The 22,434-nt window shown below is 38.5% G+C and overlaps 1 protein-coding gene, 1 long non-coding RNA gene and 1 other non-coding gene across 34 annotated transcripts in view; 1 reads left to right on the top strand and 2 right to left on the bottom strand.

Annotated features, from left to right (window-relative positions):
• LRRFIP2 (LRR binding FLII interacting protein 2) overlaps positions 1-22,434 on the bottom strand; it is a 116,932-nt gene that overhangs the window by 34,356 nt on the left and 60,142 nt on the right. For 18 of the 32 annotated variants that reach the window (XM_081527296.1, XM_081527301.1, XM_081527307.1 and 15 more), the window contains one exon: positions 1,034-1,078. In XM_081527296.1, the coding sequence (XP_081383422.1) occupies positions 1,034-1,078 (45 nt within the window). Of the gene's footprint in view, positions 1-1,033; positions 1,079-8,184; positions 8,275-10,746; positions 10,816-13,053; positions 13,111-13,558; positions 13,607-14,447; positions 14,493-14,573; positions 14,625-15,979; positions 16,055-18,371; positions 18,438-19,856; positions 19,899-22,434 lie in introns of all 32 variants that reach the window. The other 14 variants (XR_014064604.1, XM_081527279.1, XM_081527278.1 and 11 more) reach the window with 8 other exon arrangements.
• LOC145522142 (small nucleolar RNA U89) lies at positions 9,838-10,119 on the bottom strand. The gene has a single exon (XR_014065952.1). It is a non-coding gene; the product is annotated as a small nucleolar RNA U89 (small nucleolar RNA).
• On the top strand, positions 16,554-19,532 carry LOC145520590 (uncharacterized). The gene is made up of 2 exons (XR_014064615.1): positions 16,554-17,628; positions 18,005-19,532. It is a non-coding gene; the product is annotated as an uncharacterized LOC145520590 (long non-coding RNA).

Genomic DNA, 22,434 nt, shown 5'->3' with positions numbered 1-22,434 from the left:
CTTGATTTTAAACAGTTTCAGAATGCTATGTTGGTATGCTAATTATTAGGTTCCTGAAGCTGCTTCTTTGGAATCTTTTCTTTTCCTGACACTTTGTTGATAAAAGTTGGAGACACTATCTGCAGCTGAGAGCAACAGCATTTTGCTCTCAGCTGTGGATGATGCTCCCGAATTAATAAATGGCAGAGATTTGGGCTGTTCAATTAATTCGACAGACAACTTAGCCACATGCAGCGACTGACCACTTGGAATGTGACTGGTCCAGATTGAGGATTCTTCCTCAGGTGTGAAATACACAACAGATTTCGAAGTCTTGATGCGGAAAAAAGAATATAAAATATCTCACTGATAAGTTTTCATGTTGATTATGCTTAAAATATTTTGGACATTTGGGTTAAATAAAATACATCATTTGAATTAATTTTATCTGTTTCCTTTTACTATTTTAGTGTGGCTGCTAGAAAATTCACATGTGGCTTACATTTGTGTGGCTTGCGCTATATTTCTACTGGACTGGCATATCATTGGGGGCAAATCGAAAAATTAATCCAGGTAATTTCGTAGGATGACTTTCTAAAAATGTTTCTAGAAGAAAGTTAGAGACTTTTTTTTTTTTTTTAAACACAAAGCAACTCCTAGAAAGGAATTATTTCACTTCAAAGAAATAATTTATCTATACAGGAAAAAGAAAGAAAACCTTCAGAGTTTGTCACCACCATTCCTAAAGACACGTCCCCACTTCCAGTATGTAATGGTTTCTTCTCAGGATGAAATTCTAGAGAAATGAAAATCAAAGGAGCAGCCACAAGTTTAAGGGGTGACATGCAAGGAAATAAAATGCAGCGTCTCTTCTCTTCCCAGGGCTTCACATGATTCAACTGCAGAGGAATTTGGGGGTCAAGGACAGGAAGTAGATGAAGAAAGGAAGAGTGATTCCATCAGTCAAGCTGTTGTAAAATCAAGACTAAAACAGTAGTAGAAAGTAAGCTAGTGATCTCGAGAACTTAATTGCCTTAGGAATTTATATACTCACCCTTGTGTAATTTTCAGCATACTGTTTATCAGATTTTTCATCCAACTAGAAAAGAACAGAGATAAAAATCAGAAAAGAAGTTGAGCATTTTGATTTTTTTAAGGGGAAAGAAAAAAAGAAGTGACACCATTTGAGTTCTCCAAGTTCAACTGATATTTAGACGCTAAAAGTAAACATACTAAAACTGAAATAAAAGTTGGGACACAGAAGACAAGATGTTAACTTCAATTCTTATTCAAGGAAGACAGAGTAAGCAAGCTATCCTTATGAAAAAAGTTAGAACTTTTGCATAGATTTTTCTTTTCATGGTATTTGAAACAATTCAAGAAAACTACATATAAATGTAAACTCTAGCATTGCAAAAGTTACACACACGCGCAAATACTCATACATGTCAGAAGAAAAAGTCTGATAAAAGCAAAAGCCAAAAAACTTTATTACATTATTAGCACACAGGACACATAGACAAGGCTAGCACACTTAGCCAAAAAAGTTCAGACTGGACTACAGCATGTTAAATATATCCTAAAAAAAATTTCTCCACAGCCCAAGGATTTGGTTGTATGGTTTTTGTCTTTGCTCTTTAACTAATACATGCACAAGTATCTAAAAAAAGAAAAAAATCAAATAGCACAAAGGGCATGTGCTGCCCTCAAGGGCAATCTACTCCCAAGTCTTCACAAATTCTAACAGTGGTGTCCCAAACACACCCCATATGCTCTCTTTCCCCACCATGTTTCAGAGATTAGAGAGAGTATTTTTCTTCATGGCATTTATCACTCCCTGACCCCATGATACTTGTTAATCTATTTACTATCTGATCTCTCTCTTTAATGTAAACTTCATATCTGTATGTTCTTTTCTGTATTCCTAACACCAAGAATAGCACCTGGCATACAGGAGGTCTGTCAGATGAATGAACAAATGAACTGTACTCTTTCTGCACCTACAGACTGACCTCATTTACCAGCTGCATAGTAGCCTGCTCTCTGGACAGACCATAACTAGACAGGCCTTAGGGTCGTTTCAGTCAGTGTTTCAAGAGGAGAAGTACCTTAAAGGTCTCGCCTAAAACTCTGACTTTACAGCTGAAGAAAGAGAAATTTTAGATCTTGCTGAAGGATGAACAGCAACTAAATGCCAGAGCGAGATCCCGATCTCAGTTTTGTCAATTTTTCATATTATTTACCTGTATATACTGTCCTAATTACCACTAGGGAGAAAAAATCACAGAGAAATTTGACTAAATGAAAATATACCCACGCTCCAACTTCTAGACCAATAATCGTTCCAGCCCAATCTAGAGAAGAGATTTGCAAACTGGCCTCAGTTAATTATTAAAACACAAAACATCATTATTTCTGGCTCAGTTGAGATCACTTCACTTTAACTTCCTCATATTTGAAAGTTTTCTTTTTATTACTCATATTTACCATGTTCATTTTCTGTCTCAGTAAACATCTTTTTCTGTAAGTACTAAGTCAGAGCATAAATCTTGTCTTAGACTTTGAATTCGTTTTGCTGCTTCTTACTACAATACTCTTAAAAAAGAATGGACATTACTTCATTTTGACTTCTTAAAACCACATATGAAATGTCTTAAAACAAGCAAGCAATAACAATAGTTTTTCATGTTGGCAAATACTGCCATAAGAAGGAATTACCTTCCTCATATCTATACTAGTAAAAATATACTGCTTGATATTTAACATGTTATTCTTCAGAACAAAAGAAATACTACATCTAAATAGACTGCTTTACTCTCCTTAGAGTACTTTCCAACTCTCTTCTCCTAATGAGTTAAAGAGACAAACAGGCAGCATTCAGAAACAATCTTCCAGGTCCATTTGAAATTCTGTCCCTTAATTTGCTCTCACACAAATGACCCCCAACCCATCCATTTTTTAACAGGCAGTCACCTGAGAGAAATCTTACAATTCAGATGTTGCATCAGTGACCTAGTCGACCACAGGGTTGATTCTCCTGCTGTCACTATCCTCTGACAGATCCCAACTGCCGCAACCCAGGCTGATCACGCGCCAAACTTCAGGATTGTGGAGGCAGCAAAAGCGCTGAGACCAGCCCCACTGCAGCCCAGTTATTTTGGCTGCAGGGACTTGGCCAGAGACTCCCCAATTCTCCTTCTCATGATACGTTATGCGTAGCCTTCCATTTAGACAAAAAGCTAGCTGAAACCTGGTATTCTAAATGCCCCAGGAGGTCTACATAGCTGCACTGCAACAAGAAGCCAGTGTTCAAAATGATGACCCAAAGACTCCACCAGATCCTGGAAAGGGTCTTAAACAGAATAAAATGGGATCATATTTAATATGCTAAGGTATAAAAGAAGGAAATGCTGCTGGTAAAAGGGTACAAACTTTCAGCTGTAAGAAAAGTTTGAGGATCTAATGTAAAACATGGTGATTTTTCAAAAATTGTTGTTTATGAATAACATGGAAAAAATGAATATGTAGTAATATGAAAAATCAGAAAACAAAGGCTCTATGTCTAATACTCTATGTTCACAATTTTGTAAAACAAGCGAATTAAACTGAGATAGAAAAGAATACTGAAAATAAATCATTAGTAAAGCCCTCAGAACTTGCTTATGAAACTGATGACAGCTTACTATCCTCGAAAACTTTCCGGTACATGTTATGTCACTACATTCCTAAATAGTTAAATACATAATTTTCCAATCAAGAAAAGGGTTTCCTTGATAGTTGGAAATGGAAAGCTAGCTAACAGGCTTGTAATATTTTACATTCATATTAATCTGCAAAGAAGAGCACATGATGGCAAACTTCATTGATTCTTTCAAGAATTTCAAATTACCAACCAGTAAACAAAGTGTCAACTATCATCTTTTCTATATTTCAGTGATAAATGCCTTTACCTTATCTATGTCTGGGAAATCTGAAAATGCTTTGCTCTTAACAGTATAGAACAGATTGTTTCTCTTTAAACTCCTTGATTATTTGTTGAAATTAGCACATGAAAAATATTTCTTAGAATACACATCTTGTCAAATCTTTGAAACCCTCTGTTTCAAAGAAAGGTATTTCTTATTCTCAGATGAAGAGGCCCATTGGCTTTGTTTCAGCATATGACTGCTGTGACAGATAATTTTATCCTACTAAAATGGTAAAAACATAACTGAATCTTTTTGAATAGAAACAGAATTTTAGTTGTGAATACATTTTAATACCGTCATTTGAAAGTGTTGTTTAGAAACAGAAAGAGTTGTTTAGAATAAAGATGCATTTTGTTCCAAATTATATTTTTTAAAAGGACACTGGAGATTTGATATAACTGAGCTACGCATATCTGATATGGAGAGCCACTTTCAGCAAGCCAGCAACCATTTTGTCACCCATATCATAAATCTAATATAATGTGTGATCAAGAGATAAGAGTATTATATTAAGGCATTTGAACAAATTTTAGACCTGGATTCGATCCCTGGATTGGGAAGATCCCCTGGAGAAGGGAAAGGCAACCCACTCCAGTATTCTGGCCTAGAGAATTCCATGGACTGTATAGTCCACGGGGTAGCAAAGAGTCGGATACAACTGAGCGACTTTCACTTTTCTTTGCTTAAAGCAGTCATTGGAGTCCAATCCTTTGTTAACTTCTAATTTATATGTATATACTGACTTGATAATGTTATTTAAAAATTCTATTTGGAGAAAACCCTAAAAAACAGAAGATCCGACTCCTCAACCATAGAAGAGTAAGTGTGAGTTGCTCAGTCTGTCCTACTCTTTGCAACCCTATGGACTGTAGCCCGCCAGGCTCCTCTGTTCATGGAGATTCTCCAGACAAGAATACTGGAGTGGGTTGCCATTTCCTTCTCCAGGGGATCTTCCCAACCCAGGGATCAAACCCGGGTCTCCCGCCTTGCAGACAGATTCCTTACTGTCTGAGCCACGAGGGAAGCAACCATAGAAGGGAAGGGAATAATTAATAATCTCCTAAAGCAAAACTAGCTGAGGAGTCCATTCAGAAATAGTCTAATCATTAATAATCAGTAAAACTACAGTTAAGCACACTTACATTCTTCTCCTTTATTCTAGCCCAACCCAAGGGACAGAAAGGGAAACAGTGCAAAAGACAAGAGGCAAAAGCAACCATACTGTGACCAGAGTCCTGCCAAAACAGGGCCTGGCACCTTTTCCAGCACCTTCGAGCCGAGATGTTATAAACTAGGAGACTGTTACGCATATGTTGATCCACAATGGGGAAGCCAGAAGCTATCTTTTAGAAGTTTTAATTCATTGTTAGCACTTTAAAATTAAGCTATTGCACAAGGATCCTTTTTTCAGAAGTGGTAACTATTGGTTTGTCCTTTGTTCCTCATATTTTCTGAGCAATATTAAACTGGCTTAGGTCTTCCTGTCCCTCTTCCTGCACCTCAGTAAATCTTTTTTAAACTGTATTTAGCTTAAAATGCAGTCCACAGGCATTAATGAGGAATTTGTTCAAAATGTCACAGGATCGTATTTAATAAGAAAATTCCTTTATAGATCATTGCTTCATGCCAAATTATGCTGTCCTGAAAATGCCCAGACTGAAAAAAATATCCATCTGCTTGCTGAATAAAAGTGAATACTTCACTACTTTAAAAAAAACCTGAGATATTTCACATAAAAATGCAGATTTCAGCTTATCCTTTTAAAAAGCATACGTGTGAGGGAGTGGGAGGTGGAGATCTTACCAACATCAAGTCCACTTTTTGTTTATAATGAGCTGAATTACAGTATAGCCTTTAGAGGAAATAATATTAGACAATTTTTTTTTTGCTCTAGAGAGGGGACAATTTTTTTTTGCTCTAGAGAGGGAACAATTTTTTTTGCTCTAGAGAGGGGACCAACATATACATATATTTTAGGCTGTGCCAAGAGGCAAAATTAAGGATATTACATAGGTACTTAGACAACCATTCAGGAAAAAAAAAAATCACTTTGGCTCATAGGCTATAAAACAGGGTGCTGGCCAAGTTTACCAACTAACGCTCTGGAGAATCTTGTGCTTATGTTATAAGGTGCACAGCATGATTTGATATACATATGCATAGCCTATATGGGGGCTTCCCTGGTGGCTCAGTGGTAAAGAATCCACTTGCCAGTGCAGGAGATGTGGGGTCTGTCCCTGGATTGGGAACAGCCCCTAGAGAAGGAAATGGCAACCCATTCCAGTATTCTTGCCTGGGAAATCCCATGCACGGAGGAGCCTGGCAGGCTACAGTCCATGGGGTTGCAAAAGAGTTGGACACGACTTAGCGACTGAATAACAAGGAGCCTATATACATGTGTATCAAATCCAAATCATTAGTTATATATCTTAAATATATATAATTTTTATTAAAATGTGTAGATAAATCAAAATAATTACTGGGAGAAGAGTTTTATTTAATTAGAAGTAGCAGTGGAAGACTTCAAAAATAAAGTCAATCTTTTCACTTCTGTATAGTTACTAAAATAAACTGCGAATAAATAAATGTAAGGAGGACATAACCAGTAATTCAGACATCACATTAGGTGCTAAACGGATTCAAAATTTTTAAGAGAAAGGGTGTACATAATAAATTAAATTGATTATATCGATGAAAAAAGAGGTTACTAATAAGCAAATTAATAAAACAGGCAGTATTTCAGGGGAAGGACCTGGGAGCCAGTCTTCTAACGGGTGCAGAGAGATTCCTTGATCTGATGAAACCAAGATAGGGGATGTTGCTCAGCCAGCTTTGAGAGCCAACAATCTGAAATACTTGAGGACCACACTTAGAATTGTTTTCTGGGATTAGTCATTCAGAAGTAGCTATTTAAATACAATCTGTGATGTGCTAAATATAAATAACTATCTCTTCATTAAAAAAAGTATCTAATTTTTTCTTAAGAAACTCTGCCTCATCTGCTTCAGAGAGTTGATAACTAGAGCAGTGTTGGTTCAAGGGCAAAACAACACAAAAACACTAATGCCAGCAACAGAGAGAAGGTGTTACAGACAGAAAATCAGGCTGTTAGATATTCCAGGCAGGTAGACATCTGCTGCTGTGGGTTCCTTCATTAAGGTAAATGCCTCAAGGCATTTCTGCTGGACACTCTTTCCTAAATGCAGTTCCCAATGAACGTGAGGGCTTCCCAGGTGGCCCAGTGGTAAAAGAATCTGCCTGCCAATGCAGGGGATTCAGGAAGCACGGGTCAATCCCTGATTGGGAAGATCCCCTGGAGGAGGAAACGGTAATCCAGTCCAGTACTCTTGCTGGAGAATTCCATGGACAGAGGAGCCTGGCAGGCTACAGTCCATGGGGTCCCAAAGAGCTGGACATGACTGAGCACAGAGCACACACAATGAATGTGAAAGCAACGGACAGGCATTTCTTCAAAAACAATGCCCTAGTCCAAATGTTCAAAATCTATTCGGATTCTTCCCTGTTACAATAAATTAGTGACATTTTACTAAGTAGTATACTTTATTGTTCAACCTTCAAAGTTCGCCTAAAAATTTATAGATTCACCAAAATGAAAAGAGAAGAAAAATTTTAAGACCGATCAAAATTATCTAAATATGGGAAAGGTATTAGATGGTTTTAAGGAGTTTTTTCTCCTTTCATTAGGTCTGATACAATAAATGAGAAAAAAGTTCTTTTTTTTAAATATTTATTTATTTGTTTATTCATTTGACTGCCTCGAATCTTAGCTGTGGCATGTGGGACCTAGTTCTCTGACCAGGGATTGAACTCTGGCCCGCTGCACTGGGAGCATGGAATCTTAGCCACTGGACCACCAGGGAAGTCCCAAGAAAAAAGTTCTTAACTAGAGAGGCATACTGAACTATTTATTTGGAAATGGCATGATGTATGGGATTTGCTTTAAAATAATTCAGGGAAAAAAAGGAGGGAAAGAGGAAGAAATAGATGAAACAAAATTGGCAAAATATCAATAATTGTTGAGGCTGCTCCTGGAAAATTTCCATATGAAAAATTGTTTTAAAAAATAAGAACATATCAATGTACACATTTTGAAACAAAACAAAAAACTATTTAATGCTAGTGTACTCAAATAAATTAAATTCTGATTTTACAATAGCTACTGTATTAGCTGTTAGTCACAAGCCTGAAACAGTGGGTCCCCATGCGCTGCACTCACGCTGGTCAGATCTGGGATGCTCACGTCATCCACGTCGGAGACGACGCTCCCCCTACGATTGGAGCGACTAAAATAATCAGCGGCAGAAACCTTTCAGTTAGAAAAAAATGAGATGCTTTAAAATTAAGAAGCGGAGAAGAAAACAATAAGAACTTTGTCATATGGGGGGAAACTTTTTTTTTCTTTTTGTTGTGTGATACAGTAACATGAAATGAAATGAGGGAAGTGCTGTGATTACCCACTCAAGAAGGTAAGAAAGAAAGGTAAAGGGTTCCAAAATGATATCACAGCTTCCCAAAATAAACTCTTATTAATTTTAGCCAGAGTTCTGTGCTACAGAGATCATCATCTACTGCCTGAAGAGGAGCATCACCCTCACCCACGAGGGATTCTAGGATGGCATTTACCTAAAGCCTCTACTATATTCCACAAATGTATAATGCATTATAGCTATCAACTCTGTCAAGCACATATATGCTGAATGCAGAACTACCTGCAGAGTATTTATTGTGCTTTTTACCCAGTTTCCACAGTTTCCTCTTTTTCATAATTCTCAGGACCAGGAACTGGAGAACAAAACGAAGGAACTACACTGGCCTCTTTCTGGTTCCCTCTACACAGCAGTCTCTTCCCACCTCAGCCATTGGCAATGGCCTAAGAACTCTCAGCTCAAAGGTCACCTCCCTTGGAGACGCCTTCTCTGATCACCCCATCCAGAAGGGACACACATTCCATTCAATGTCCTCTGTCATATCACCTGCTTTTTCTCTTCACAGTCCCTGGGTTTACTTTCTCTTTTTGTTCCTTCCTTTACCAGTTTTTTTCCTATTTCTTTCATTACGATGTAAGCTCCATGAAGTCAGCAATCTGGCCTGTGTGGCATACCACATTATTCCCAGCACTTAACACAGTGCCTCACATATAACTGGTACTCACTCCATAAGCATTTGTTGAATTAAAAAACAATGAACATTTTTTTCTTTTTATTTTTTTTTATTGAAGGATAATGGCTTTAATCAATGAACATTTGTTACCTCACTCATCAGCTACTGCTTACCTCAGCTCTGTCTGATTACCTTGCTCAAAAACTCTTCTCTTCCAGAAAGGAATCTGGAAGCCCATCCACACAGATGCCTTCTTTAAGGCTTACAAATATGAAGTTTTATGAAGAGCTGAGACAATCAAGCAATAGTATTCTTGTATACAGTAACAGTAATGTAACTTAAATTTACATATAATACTATAAAGGTACCCACTATCTCAGAATTTCGACAGTTCATTTACTTCATATATTAAGCCTACCTACAAAGATAGTTATTATATGCTCATTAAAGAAAGTAATAAAGAAATCACTATTAATACAATTAATAGGTTGGAGCAACGGTACAAGCCCCTGCCCTTTCCACTCCATCACCTTCCAGGGTGTTTTCGGGTGTCGGGACTGTTTTTTCCTCTTCAGCTGTGATTATGAGCATTACCTGGCTTGCCAAGAAACCAAACTGTCTTAGTTCAATCACTGTATTTCTGGCAACAAAGCCCACAAACTCTTGCTGTTCCCTTTTTCTATGAAAAATTTGGGTTTACAATCTTTCACAAAACATGACTCAAAGTAAATGGACTTCTAATTTCTTTTTTTTTTTTTTTCCCCTGGGCTGTCAGATCCAAGGTTGCGCTCATGTGGCTAGTGCCCAGCCCCACCTGTCGGCCTCCCTGCTGCCTGCTGCTGGGAACTGGAGGCAGCAGCTGAGGTGAGGAGAGGCCAGCTGTGCTGTTGATCTGCCTCATGGCAGGGAGCCAGCCCTAGGGTGCCCCACCAAGCTTTCAGATCCTAATTTCTTAAAGGCATTATAGCCTTATAGCCTCTCAGTTATTGGGCTCTCTTATTTTCTTTTAGCTCTAAGCTGACACACCATTCTCCTCAATGTAATTTTCAAATCAATTCTTAATATAGCAAAAATGTCATCAGCTCTCTGTAAAATTCCTTGCTTCATCAAAAAAAAAACCCTTGAAATCATATAATTTATATTCTAACATAGCTATTTCTTACCTTTACAACTGTAACTCTAGTTGAATTCTAAGACAATATTTTTAAATTTTGCCATCAGCAACTCAAAAAATTCACAGATCTTAAAAGATATATAAACTATAGTTAAATACATATCAAAGAAAACTACTAATTAATGGCAGCATGATTTCTAATCCATAGTAATGATTTTTAAAGAATGTGGAAACATTAATCTTGCTTGAGAATTTTTTTGTTTTTGGTGAACTGTGCATATACATGCATGTGCATAAAACAGCAACAAAGAATAAAAAGTGAAAATCTGTCAAGTACATAATGACTAGCACATAAGAGGTGTCATTAGGAAAGCTTACACAGCCCACTGAGAAAATGTATTCTCAGGAATACATTTCTGAAGGTAAATTATTCATATAAACTAAATTGGAAGAAAATGCTCATTTCGTCAAGTGAAAATTTCATTTTGCAATAGATTTCATGTGATCACACAGTGTTGCAATTTTAAAACTTATCAGATGTGTTTGCATGCAAAACACGCTCACCACGCTGTCCCTTCGCCCACGGCTGGCACAACCAGAGGACGCAATGCTGGCAGTGTCGTCGTCGATAAACTATGGATAGTAAAAGCAGATAATGACAAAGATGCAGTTTCACTATAGGTCTTCCCGTGACCATAAGCGCAGGAAGGCAGGCTTTGGGAAGCACGCAAATGCTAGGAGTGTTGATTGTAATTAGCTCCACTACTGTGTACCATTAAACCAAAAAGCTGTTTTGAGGCATAATGAATAAGCACCAAAAATCAAAACGATAGTTCCAAAAAGTACAAAGATTAAAATAATATTTACTTTACCCTTTAAGTTAAATGAAAGAAAAAGGGGGTGAAGCATGACTCTACTAGCCAAAACCTGCTAGGGGCCTCATGCTTTTTAAACCTCTAGGCCCCCTGGGATCCACTGATTACAATGAATTATAATCTTATAATTCACTAAGTCAATAAATACACTGTCTTTTAGTTTGGGAGAGAAAAATAATCTTCTCAAATGAAATAATATGTCAAACACAGAATTTCCTACCACCAAGGACACTGAAATGATGATTCCTATTGTCCTTTATTCACTCCTATGCAGCACATGGAGGTATTTCTAACATTACTGCACAGTCCCCTTCCTCTGTCATCAGCAGTGGAAGACGCACTTTCAGTATTGCAGGCTGCCCCCATTCTGACGTCACTAAGGAGCCATTCTGGCATCACTGGGGTAATAACTCTGAGTCCCAACTTGCAAATGAAATAACATTTAGCCAGCACACAAGGACAAGATTCCACACTCGAGTAAAAACATTACCATAATTTTTTTTTTTTTTTTTGCAAGGGACCATCACAGTTGGGACACTAAAAATGACATCAGGCTCAAGAACTGTCATGTGGAATTTTATTACCAGGTGGGTTAAAAATAAACTTCCTCCTGTGAAAAAGCTTTTATCTCCTTAAACATCCCTGCAATAACTTTTTGTTAACTATAAGAGTGGAATCCTTGATAAATGTCACTTGGAAATGGCAGGAGAAATGAGTCAACATATACATAGTGGAAAGTCCATATAACTTGTCTATTCTATTCCACAAAGTAACCTATGCTGACCTTTAAGAAACTGCTTAATAATTTCTCCAATTTTAACATCAAGAATAACAAGGTGGTTCCTAAAAAAGTCATAATTTGCTATTAAAAATAGTAATTAGTACAGTCTTTTTGGTGGGTAATTGGCAATATACATACCTTAAATGTACATACTCTTTGGTTTCCATCATTTCATGATTAGCAATTTACCATGCAGATCTACTCATATAAGTACACAAAAATATACTTGTATAAGCATGTTCATAGTACAAGTATCTGTTGTAGCAAAAATTTGACAACCTAAAAGCTCATCAAAACGGGAGCAATTTTTCAAATGTACAGCCCAGGCACTAACAGAATGATGACACACTGCCATTAAAAAAAAATATGCTGACATAAAACTAATCTCCAAGAGGCACTCAGTGGAAATAGAAAGGGACGTGACTTACTTTTTAAAATCTTTTAAATGCCAAAAAAAAAACCTCAATAAAATCAATCTTTATAGATTGATTTGAAAAGATACTGTGAGTAAAGAAAACAAGTTAAGCAGCATTATGTACACGGATCACTTGCACACTGTTTTAACAAAGGACACTCGTACAGACATAAAATATCTCTGAAAGGATATACACAAACAGGTTGCATTTGGGGGACAGAAACAGGAGAAAAGGTCAGAGGACTTTTACTTTGTACTTTCCTTAAGCTAATACTATGTTTATAAATTTAAAACAAGTTTTAATACTCTAGAAAGACTGGGTAATTAGAATCATCCCAGTTTCGTGTTTTATGTAGCAATTTTTTAAAGTTGACGTTATTGCATTTCTTCTCTCACTCCACTGACTGAAGGGCTAGGAAGCAAGTGGAATGGTTCAATGTAGAAAGTAGAGACGAAAAGGAGAAAGAAAAAGGATAGAGCAGCCAACTCACACCCTGAATTACCACCACTGGGGGAAAACAAACAAACAAGAATTTCCAAATGACAGTTACAAATAAATTAAAAAAAAATTCTAATGGGACTAGCTTCAGACTCATTTAAGAATTATGTGCTAAGTCACATTCATACAGAAACCACCAATTCAGACAAATTAGTTCTTGAGTTTGTGTACTGAAGGAAAGTGACAATTCATGCATAAAAGGGTGAAACACAGCACATCCTCGATATTCTGAACTGTGAGTACAGATTAATGAACCAATCAGAAGTGTCTACAGAACATGCAAAGAGACCAGGCAGCTCACCACAGGACTGCTTCGGGATGAACTTGCTCTTGATGAGTGAAAACTGTATTCAGATGGCTATAAAGTTTCCAAGAAGACAGGTTTTACAATAACGATCAGCTCCTTTTCCCGCCGGGAACCCATCAGTGCCCCTGGACCTGATTCACCCTGGTTCCCAGGTGAAGATAACTGTCACTCCCCCGGCCTGGAGCCCTACTGCACTCCTACCCTCTAGACCCAGCAGCCCATGGCAAGAGCAAGGAGAGAACAAGGGGTTCCCCCGAGAAGCACTATTCTCATCCTCTTCCTGAGGAACTAATGAGCCAGAAAAGAGGTTTCTCTGCTTGTACCGCCTTCACACTTGAAGCCTCGGTTTGCAGCAGGCACCTTCTCACAGCTTGGGGGAGAGTCACAGTTGACAAGCTGTTGGGTCACGGCTTGGAGAGTCATTGGGCTTTTTCTTTGTAAGTAAACTGTGCCCACCTACACATCGCCCTCCTCACCACCTCTCCCTGCTTGGACTTACAGTTCGGGAACCGTAAGGGTTATATAATCCACCATTATACAATGAGACCTGAAGAACAAAGGAAATACCATTTAGCCATTCAGAATCAAAGTTATTTTGAAAGTGATGTAACTTCTTCAAAGTACTCAGTTCCAAAAAAGTTGAAGAATAGTCTTTAAGTGTACAGCCTCCCGAGGTGATAACACTCATTTATGTCTGCATAAATTCCTGCGTCAGCCTCGGTAAAGCTTCAGGCTCACAGTTCACCTCAAAAAGCACCACTGGTTACAGCACTGCCCTTCATCATCATGTTATGAAATTAGGAGAACATTTACCAATTTATTCTCTCAAAAGAGGGAAGAAAACAGATAAGAAAGCGAGGTACAGAAAGCTTTGCCCACTATCACGATAAAATTAAGCACAAAGCCTCAGGTTCCTGGTCACTAGAAGAGGCCACAACAAAACAGCCTGAAAGCAATCAACTCACAATCGCACATTACACAAAGCGATTCTTTTCGCTTTCGAGTCAGCTGGCTTCATTAGAGCCGAGTATTGACGTGGCCAAGGCCACAGCTGTTCCCCTCCAAAATATGACATCCCATGCGTAGGCAGCCACCTCCCACAAGTATGCAAGTGGAGTGGAACCCATGCAAATCCACCTCTTCTATAGGAAGCCGATTCTAGGTAAGGGCCCACCAACAGCCAGCAGTATCTACCTCTGTGAGGAGAATACGCTCACTTTCACTCCCGGAAAGTTTTGTACTATAAGCACAGGCAGCACGTTTTGCGGTACACATAGCACTAAAGCCACGTGTCCTTGACTATTTTGGAGGAAAGATGTCAAGCTAGAGTCAGCACCATGACAATGGCTCCGCCAAGGGTACACACATTGGAAGTGGAAAATACAAACCAGACTGGCACTTCTCAGCAGACCAGAATTTACAGTGGAGGAGGCCTATGGAGAGAGCGCATGATTTAACCCAAAGGAAAGTAACCGGCAGCTCTGAAGGCACCACACTCCTCAGGAAGTACTAACCCTGTAGCTCTTGGATGTCGCCAGAGGGTCGCTGTACAGGGAGGAAGACTGCTAAGAAACAAAAATAAAACACAAGCAAGGAAAGAAAGGGAGAACTGGTCTCACAATCATGAAAGCAGAAAGCTTATGTTTATTTTATATTCCATAATTCATTAGTAATTCCTAAGTGTTTAAGGCAGTTAAGTGATGCACAAAGTGAGAAAAACTTAACCATCAGAAGTCTCTTTGACTATCAATTTTAAGGGATCAGAAAGAAAAACACTTGGAACAGTTTTCTATAAATGTGTTTTAAATCCCATTGGTCTTTGAACGTTAGTGTTAGGAGATGAGAGGGCCACCTAAGAAGATGTTCTGGGAACAAGGGCCACAGCACAGAAAGTGTGGCAAACCGTGGCCACATCACAGCAGTTACCAGCAGCTCCTGTGACATCGAATGATTACTGGGGAGCCAGGTAAATGAGCTCTGAGTTATTGCTATAAACACTCTTTTCCAAATGGATTAGAAAACCTATATTTCAGAACAAGCCATGGGCAAAGTGCCTTAGTTTAATTAGATAAATTATACTGGTCACAGTGAATCCAGGCATTAACAAGGCACAGCATTATTTAAAAAGGAATTAAATCTTTTTTCCTGATGTCGTCTCAATACACTTTCAGTTCTTTTTCACTAAGCCCAATCAGACATGGAAAATAAGACTAAATCATGTATGCAGGTTTTGACAACTGAATTATTTTATGTCCTGTGTGCCATATATTTAATATGTTCTAAATGTATGATGTGCCAGATGCCTTGAAAGAACAAGAGATTCTCACATTACATAATTACATTCTTCTCATCACATGCTTTTTTGGTCATGCTGCTCAGCTTGTGGGATCTTAGTTCCTCAAACAGGGACTGAACTCAGGCCCTGGCAGTGGAAGCGCTGAGTCCTAACCACTGGACCGCCGGGGAATTCCCTCTCATCACACTTACAGTTTATATTTCCACATGAACATTTTTAGTAAAAGGACATACACCGTGATATGTATTAATGCCTACAACTTATTTTGAAATGTGTCCTTCCCAAAAAGATGGACTGATGGAAATATAGTAAAAATGTTAACTGTCGAATCTGAGTATAGGTGTGTGGGTGGTTACTATACAATTCTGTAAACTTTTTTGTAAATGTTAAATATTTTTCACTTAAAAAATTGGAAAAAATGGTACTCAATAATAAATGTGGTGATTCAATAGTTACCATCATTCAAAGATACACTCACACAGACAATGTGAATTCAGTTATCACAAACCTGTACAAATACAGTCATTCATAGATTAGTCCTAACTAGTCAAAATGCAAAGCACGGGATTAGAAATGTGTTAAAGTTGGATAAAACACACGAAGCCACAAAATCTTGTGACAAACCCGAGAATAGTAGGCAGAGGTGGGTTTGCTATGTCTAAGACTGCTATAGTTTCTTTGGTCAAAGTAGAGGCCACTCTGCAAAAAGCAAAATCAAACACATTTTTCTTAGGTTAAATGCTGTTAACCTAACAACAATGACAAAATTGGATATTGCCAAACCCCTTCTCTAAAACAATGATTTTAAAGATTTGAATTATATTAAGTCAAAGTCCGGAGAAGGCAATGGCACCCCACTCCAGTACTCTTGCCTGGAAAATCCCATGGATGGAGGAGCCTGGTAGGCTACAGTCCATGGGGTCGCTAAGAGTTGGACACGACTGAGCGACTTCACTTTCACTTTTCCCTTTCACGCACTGGAGAAGGAAATGGCAACCCACTCCAGTATTCTTGCCTGGAGGATCCCAGGGACGGCGGAGCCTGGTGGGCTGCCGTCTATGGGGTTGCACAGAGTCGGACACGACTGAAGCGACTTAGCAGCAGCAGCAGCAAGTCAAAGTCAAAATAATAGCTATTTCAAGTCTCTCAAAAAAGACTAATATTAAAGGTTAACTTTTCAAACCAAGTCATTACTAGATTTTTTTTTTTTTACTTTAAACAGAATATAAACCCTCAGATAAAATAGAAAGGAAATAGTAAGTGAATTATTCTCATGTCACACTTAGGAATGTCCTTGAAAAACCCAGGACGAATGGATAATTACCACTTTTATAATCTATTTAGAAACATCACAGAAATCATTAAAGCTATTCTTTTTCAAAACTCCTCCTAATTCCATTATTTGTTCAAATAAACTGATCAAATTAAATTACCAAAGAAAGAGTGTGAGCAGTAAATATGGTTTGGTCTAAAACATCTACAGCAGGTTCATTTTCAATATACTAAGCCAAGCAATTACATTATCGTGATTGCTTGAGGGGGGAAAGAAATCATCTATAAAATTTCAGCCATCTTTTTTGCTCAAGGTTAAGGAAGCCCAGGCAATCCCTGACTGAAAGACGGCTCCTCCACTGTTGACACTGCGATAGGGGACACCCCCTCCTCCCATCGCAACCCCGCCCTGCCCGACCCGCCTGCACCACACCCTCTGAGAGGCACCATGACTCACTTCTCCCCAGAGCTCCCAATACTCCACCTGCCAGGGCCTCTCACTCATGTCCTCCCATTTCATCCTCGCCTCCTTCCTCATTTCTACCAGCCAAAGGTTCTCACCCGGCTCTCCACCTCCCCAGTGGTCAGAGCCCTACCCAAGGGAGCCCTGAGTTAGCAAGGAGCTGGGGCTGTACTTCCTCAGCCAGTGCTGCTGCAACTCGACAGGGAAGAGGTGTTCCCAGCACCCCAAATGGGCACTGTAGACATTTTTTTTTCTCCACAGCAACGCCATTTAGCAGGTTGGCTGGAATGGAGAGCACTATTAGTCCTACAGTTTAACTACACTATAGGTTGAAGAGTTTTCTGCAAGACAGCATGGGAATTCTGCCATCATAAACTTTGTTGTTTCTACCAGAAAATTAATTTTAAGTTTCCTAAATCTCAAATCTATAAAAACCATCATTCAGAATGACAGCTACATGTGAGTTTGGTACTGCCTATAATACCACAACTTTGCTTAGTCGCTCAGTTGTGTCCGATTCTTTGCAACCCCATGGACTGTAGCACACCAGGCTCCTCTGTTCACAGGGATTCTCCAAGCAAGAATACTGGAGTGGGTTGCCATGCCCTGCTCTAGGGGATCTTCCCAACCCAGGGATCGAATCCAGGTCTCCTGCATTGCAGGCAGATTCCGTCTGAGCCACCAGGGAAGCCCAATACCACAACTAAATCAATTCAAATTTCCAAAATAAGTTATAAGAATCTCATTAAACCTATTCTTAAGGCACAGTCCTCCAAAGGGCAATTCACAGCTGAAAATACAGTATTAATGAATTTACTGTGACACTTTCCTAACTCTAGCCACCAGGGTTAGCATATGTTAGTGAAGTGAAAGTCGCTCAGTCATTTCCGACTCTTTGCGACCCCATGGACTAGGGCCTGCCAGGCTCCTCTGTCCATGGAATTCTCCAGGCAAGAATACTGGTGTGGGTATCCTATCCTTTCCCCAGGGGATCTTCCTGATTGAGGGATCGAACCAGGGTCTCCTGCATTGCAGGTGGATTCTTTATCAGCTGAGCTACCAGGGAGGCCATCATACATTAACTTGATATTAAATCTTGTAAATGAAAACAAAATTATTTTTCAATAAGGTTCTGATAAGTCATGTTTCAGTATATTATCAGGTTTCAATAATGCCTGAAGAGCACACCAATGCAGTCATAAAATTCTTAATTTCCCTGAAAGGATCAGTGAATTTTACAACCACACAAAATACTGTGATATGAGACACAACAGAACTAACCAGTGGGTCTTTATGAGAACCAGAAGATCTCTTCTTCATTCCATAAGAGTGACTGTAAGAATGATTCTGGAAGTAAATATTGAAGTTAACTTTAAAGATTATATAGTGAAGTTTTAAGTTAATTAATAAAATTCATCTTAAAATCATACATAGAAAAAGGCCCACATGAGACACAGAGGAGTCTGCATGCATGCACTCTTTTCCAACCTGTTAGTGGGAGACTGGCTAAGACACACAGCCTGCCTACACACTGGCATTCCCCCTCATCTCCTCTGTGCCATCCAGCTCAGTGTTGAGTCAACTGAAAACTTAATTAGGACTCAGAGCCAGCAGGCTTTAAGTGGGAGACCTTCACTCCACACCTCATTTGAGTCTCTGCTTCTTTAAAAAGGTATCAGTGACAAGAGAGGCCACTTCCTTCTGCAGTCCTCCTTACCTAAAGGCCAAAGAGCAATCTTGTGTATCAACCAAAGCAAGACTGAGAACAGAAAACATTAACACTGCACTGCCCAAGACAGTCCTCTGAGCCTGAGTTACTGGTCCCACAGCATGCGCTGCTCAGGGGAAAGCAGCCTACACAGTGTGGTCTGTCTCAAGGAGCAGCAGCATCATGAGATAATAACCTGACATCCAAGTCCTTTGAAGACAGCACTGTCTAATACATAACTTCCAGGAGTCAGAGCCAAGTGCATGTGAGGGGATAGAGGACAGCAATACTACTAAGCAGGACAACTGGCAGATAAGAAGTTCAACGTGGATATGCACCTTTGGTCTGAAAGGAGGAGATGCAGCTAGAAGGATCCTAGCTATCAACAGCCTGCTCTACACACATCACCTGAAACATGCACAGCTAGACCCTGAATCAGTGATCACATTTTCCTTTTTTTTTTTAAAGTGCATATCTTTCTTTTAGACATTATTACTCTGAACATAAGAGCTGTGGCAACCTATGGACACATTAACCTAAGAAAAACACACTATAAGTAAACTTCCTTGGCCAAAATGACATACCATCAAAAATAAACCAAATCAAGCAAAAAATGAGTGGACAGAACTGATGTTTCAGTTGTTACCTGAATCCTTTCACACCTGCTGGCTTGTGAAATAGAACATAAGACATAGCAGGTGTAGTTGTAAAACATGCTGATGTAGTTCAGTACATCTCAAACACCACTGGAAACATGTCTTCCAGGGCAAAGAGTATGTGTCAGCTGGGTGACTCATCATTTTAAGAAAAGATACTACTACCAATCTTAGTCCTGAATAGGAAAGCAAAACATTTTTATCTGATCCTGAGATCCTAAAAGGCAAAGCTATTAAAGTGCTAAATCATGCCACAACTGCACAACAGAATTTGCTGTTAGTCATATATTTCCCCCAAACATCACAACAGACATGTGAAAAAGTTAGACATAATCTAGGATTAGCATCACCAATTGTTTATAAAGTGAAACTATATTTAACACAAAGTCATGCAATACATACTAATGATGAAAATCTTGATGATCTATCCTTAAGAGCATCATACTGGATTTCAGGAAAAGGTGAAAGTTGGTTGTATTTCCAAAATCAGAAATATAAAGGGGGGGGGAGCAACATTCATAAAGTTATGAAAAATCCAGCACTACTTTAAAAGCCCCAAATTATTAAACATGACAGCTGTGACATCTGAATTAAAGAATACTCTCTCCCCTCACTCTTTCCTAGAATAGTTTATTGTTAAACTATATGTACAGGAAAAACTGCACATTCTCATTCAAAACCAGAATTTATAATCAGTAATGTTCAGATGATTCACCCCAGTACACTACAGCACAAAACATTCAAGGAAGCCTTTAAACGCAGGAAGTAAGCATCCTAAAGGTCTGTGACTATCATTATCCATCATGTGAAACATGGCAAAAGCAAGTCATGGAGAAGCAATGAAGCAGGAACACATAGCTAGTATAATGAAACTTACCAAATCAACAAACAAACAAAAAACCCAAAGACAAAAAACAACTGCCCCATGAAAATGGGGAGAGTTCCCTTGGATCTGCTTGTGCACACACCTGGAAAACATCCTTTCTCAAGAATTCTCCCTATGAAAAATAGTGAGCAAAGCTAGAAACCTGATCAGAGCAAAGTGTGGAATGGATAGTATACATATAAAAGTGGCATGAAATACAAATCAAAGAAAACAGATATAAAATTTATGACAAGACCAGAAAACCATATTTCCTGTAGGGTCTTTAAGAAAATAATATGTTTAGCATCACATGTCAAATCCAAGAAACCAAATTAAATAGTAACTAACTACTCAGATTTGTGTTTTCCTAATTTTTTAAGCATTCTAGTCAGACTTTTTAAGCAATCTTGCCCAGAAGAGCAATGTATAAAACAAAAGCAATGAACAAGTTCCTCAGGTAGTTTGGTAAAAATATCTTTCTTTTGCAACTCTTATACCCACTTAGGATCTTAGGGAACACTATTCAGAAACCTGATCTAAAGTAATGTTTTTCTAAATGTGGACTGCAACTCATTAGTAGTTCATAAAATCAATTTATGGGTTCAACCAACATAAAAAAATACAAAATACTAGAGTGGATCATGTACAGTAAACATTATTTTTGTAAAATTTGTTTCTGTATTTTTCATATACTTATATACATACAAAAACAGGCACATCTCTGCGTATGTATATTGGATTACAGCGTAAAAAAATGTATTCCTGTCACAGAGGCTGCAATTTTAAAAAGCCTAAAATACACCAGAAGATAAAATTTAAGAGTGTAGTTCTAATAAAGCATTAAAATAACAGTTCAGACAGAACAAAGGTTTCAATTCATGCTTAATGAGATGGTCATTCACAAAAAATATTGCAGAAACTCCCCAAAATGTATTTCATAAGTATAAGGCTAAGTGGTATAATTTTACCACTGGCAAAATTAAATTCAGTGAAAATGATACTGCAATAAATACTAAGAGGTACTGGAGCAAAATATCTGTATTTGCATACTTTTCTTATATTATCATGAAAACAGAATACAAAGTGTTACTACATGTATAAAAAAAATCTTGTTTATCCAAAATTTTCTAAAATGCCTAATGGTGTGCATTTGGTGGTAAATGATGTGCGTGGTAAAGTCACTGTGGTGAATGACATTTCACTGAAAATAAAGTTCCTTCTCTATGAAAGTTTCACCTGCCACTCTCTCAGTTAACAAAATATCTTTTTTGTTTAAAAAAAAAACCATGACCAAAACATGTATTACTCAAATCACACATTCTTGCATATAAACTATTCCATCCTCCAAAACAGGTAAGTTCACTGAAGGAATCAGTCTTAGTTCTCATCCTCTCTGTAACACCTGGTCTTCTGCAAAAGCATAAGATTTAACAAGTTGAACTGAAAATGATCCATTTTGATTTTCTTTTTCCAAAATATAATGCAGAGCTCAGACAGTTTTATTTTATCTATTTATTCAGCTGCGCTGTGAGGCTTGCAGGATCTTAGTTCCCCGACCAGGGATGGAATCCGGGACCCAGCACTGGAAGAGTGGAGTTCTAACCACTGGACCGCCAAGGAATTCCCTCAGTTTTAAAAACTGCTGAATCTGGTAGGAAAATCCACAACTTGGACACCCCAATCGCTACTACTGGTCGTACACCCGGTGAACAAAAAGAATCATCCAGTGTGTGACAGTTGGTATTTATGTTGTTTAAAAACAAATGATTCATCAGAGAAGGAAGAACTGAAAATATTAAGGGCTCTAGCTAAACAAAATATTTCCAAACTTGCTATTATAAAAAGTATTAAAAAGCAGGCTACAGAAGCAAAAGTTCGGCCAGTGTTTGTTTCTGTGGGAACGGACCTATTGCTCAAGCCCCCGGGGCTCTGTGAGTCAACAGTGAATGCACAGTACCAACACTGCACATTCTCTGGGCTACGCGCCACGAGCTCTTCACTTCTGGGTATACGGGCTCTGCTCCAGTGTGTCCCCGTAACGCCCTTCGATGGGTTCTTTCACGGAATTAAACAGTGTAGGAGTAAATGACAGAATAAAAAATTCCAAGCATGTTA

The sequence above is a fragment of the Giraffa tippelskirchi genome, chromosome 9 (genome assembly GCF_054371585.1).
Source record: "Giraffa tippelskirchi isolate mGirTip1 chromosome 9, T2T-mGirTip1v1.2.pri, whole genome shotgun sequence".
NCBI lineage: Eukaryota > Metazoa > Chordata > Mammalia > Artiodactyla > Giraffidae > Giraffa > Giraffa tippelskirchi.
The sequence above is the reverse complement of the archived record's forward strand: the minus strand, read 5'-3'. Positions and strand labels throughout refer to the sequence as shown.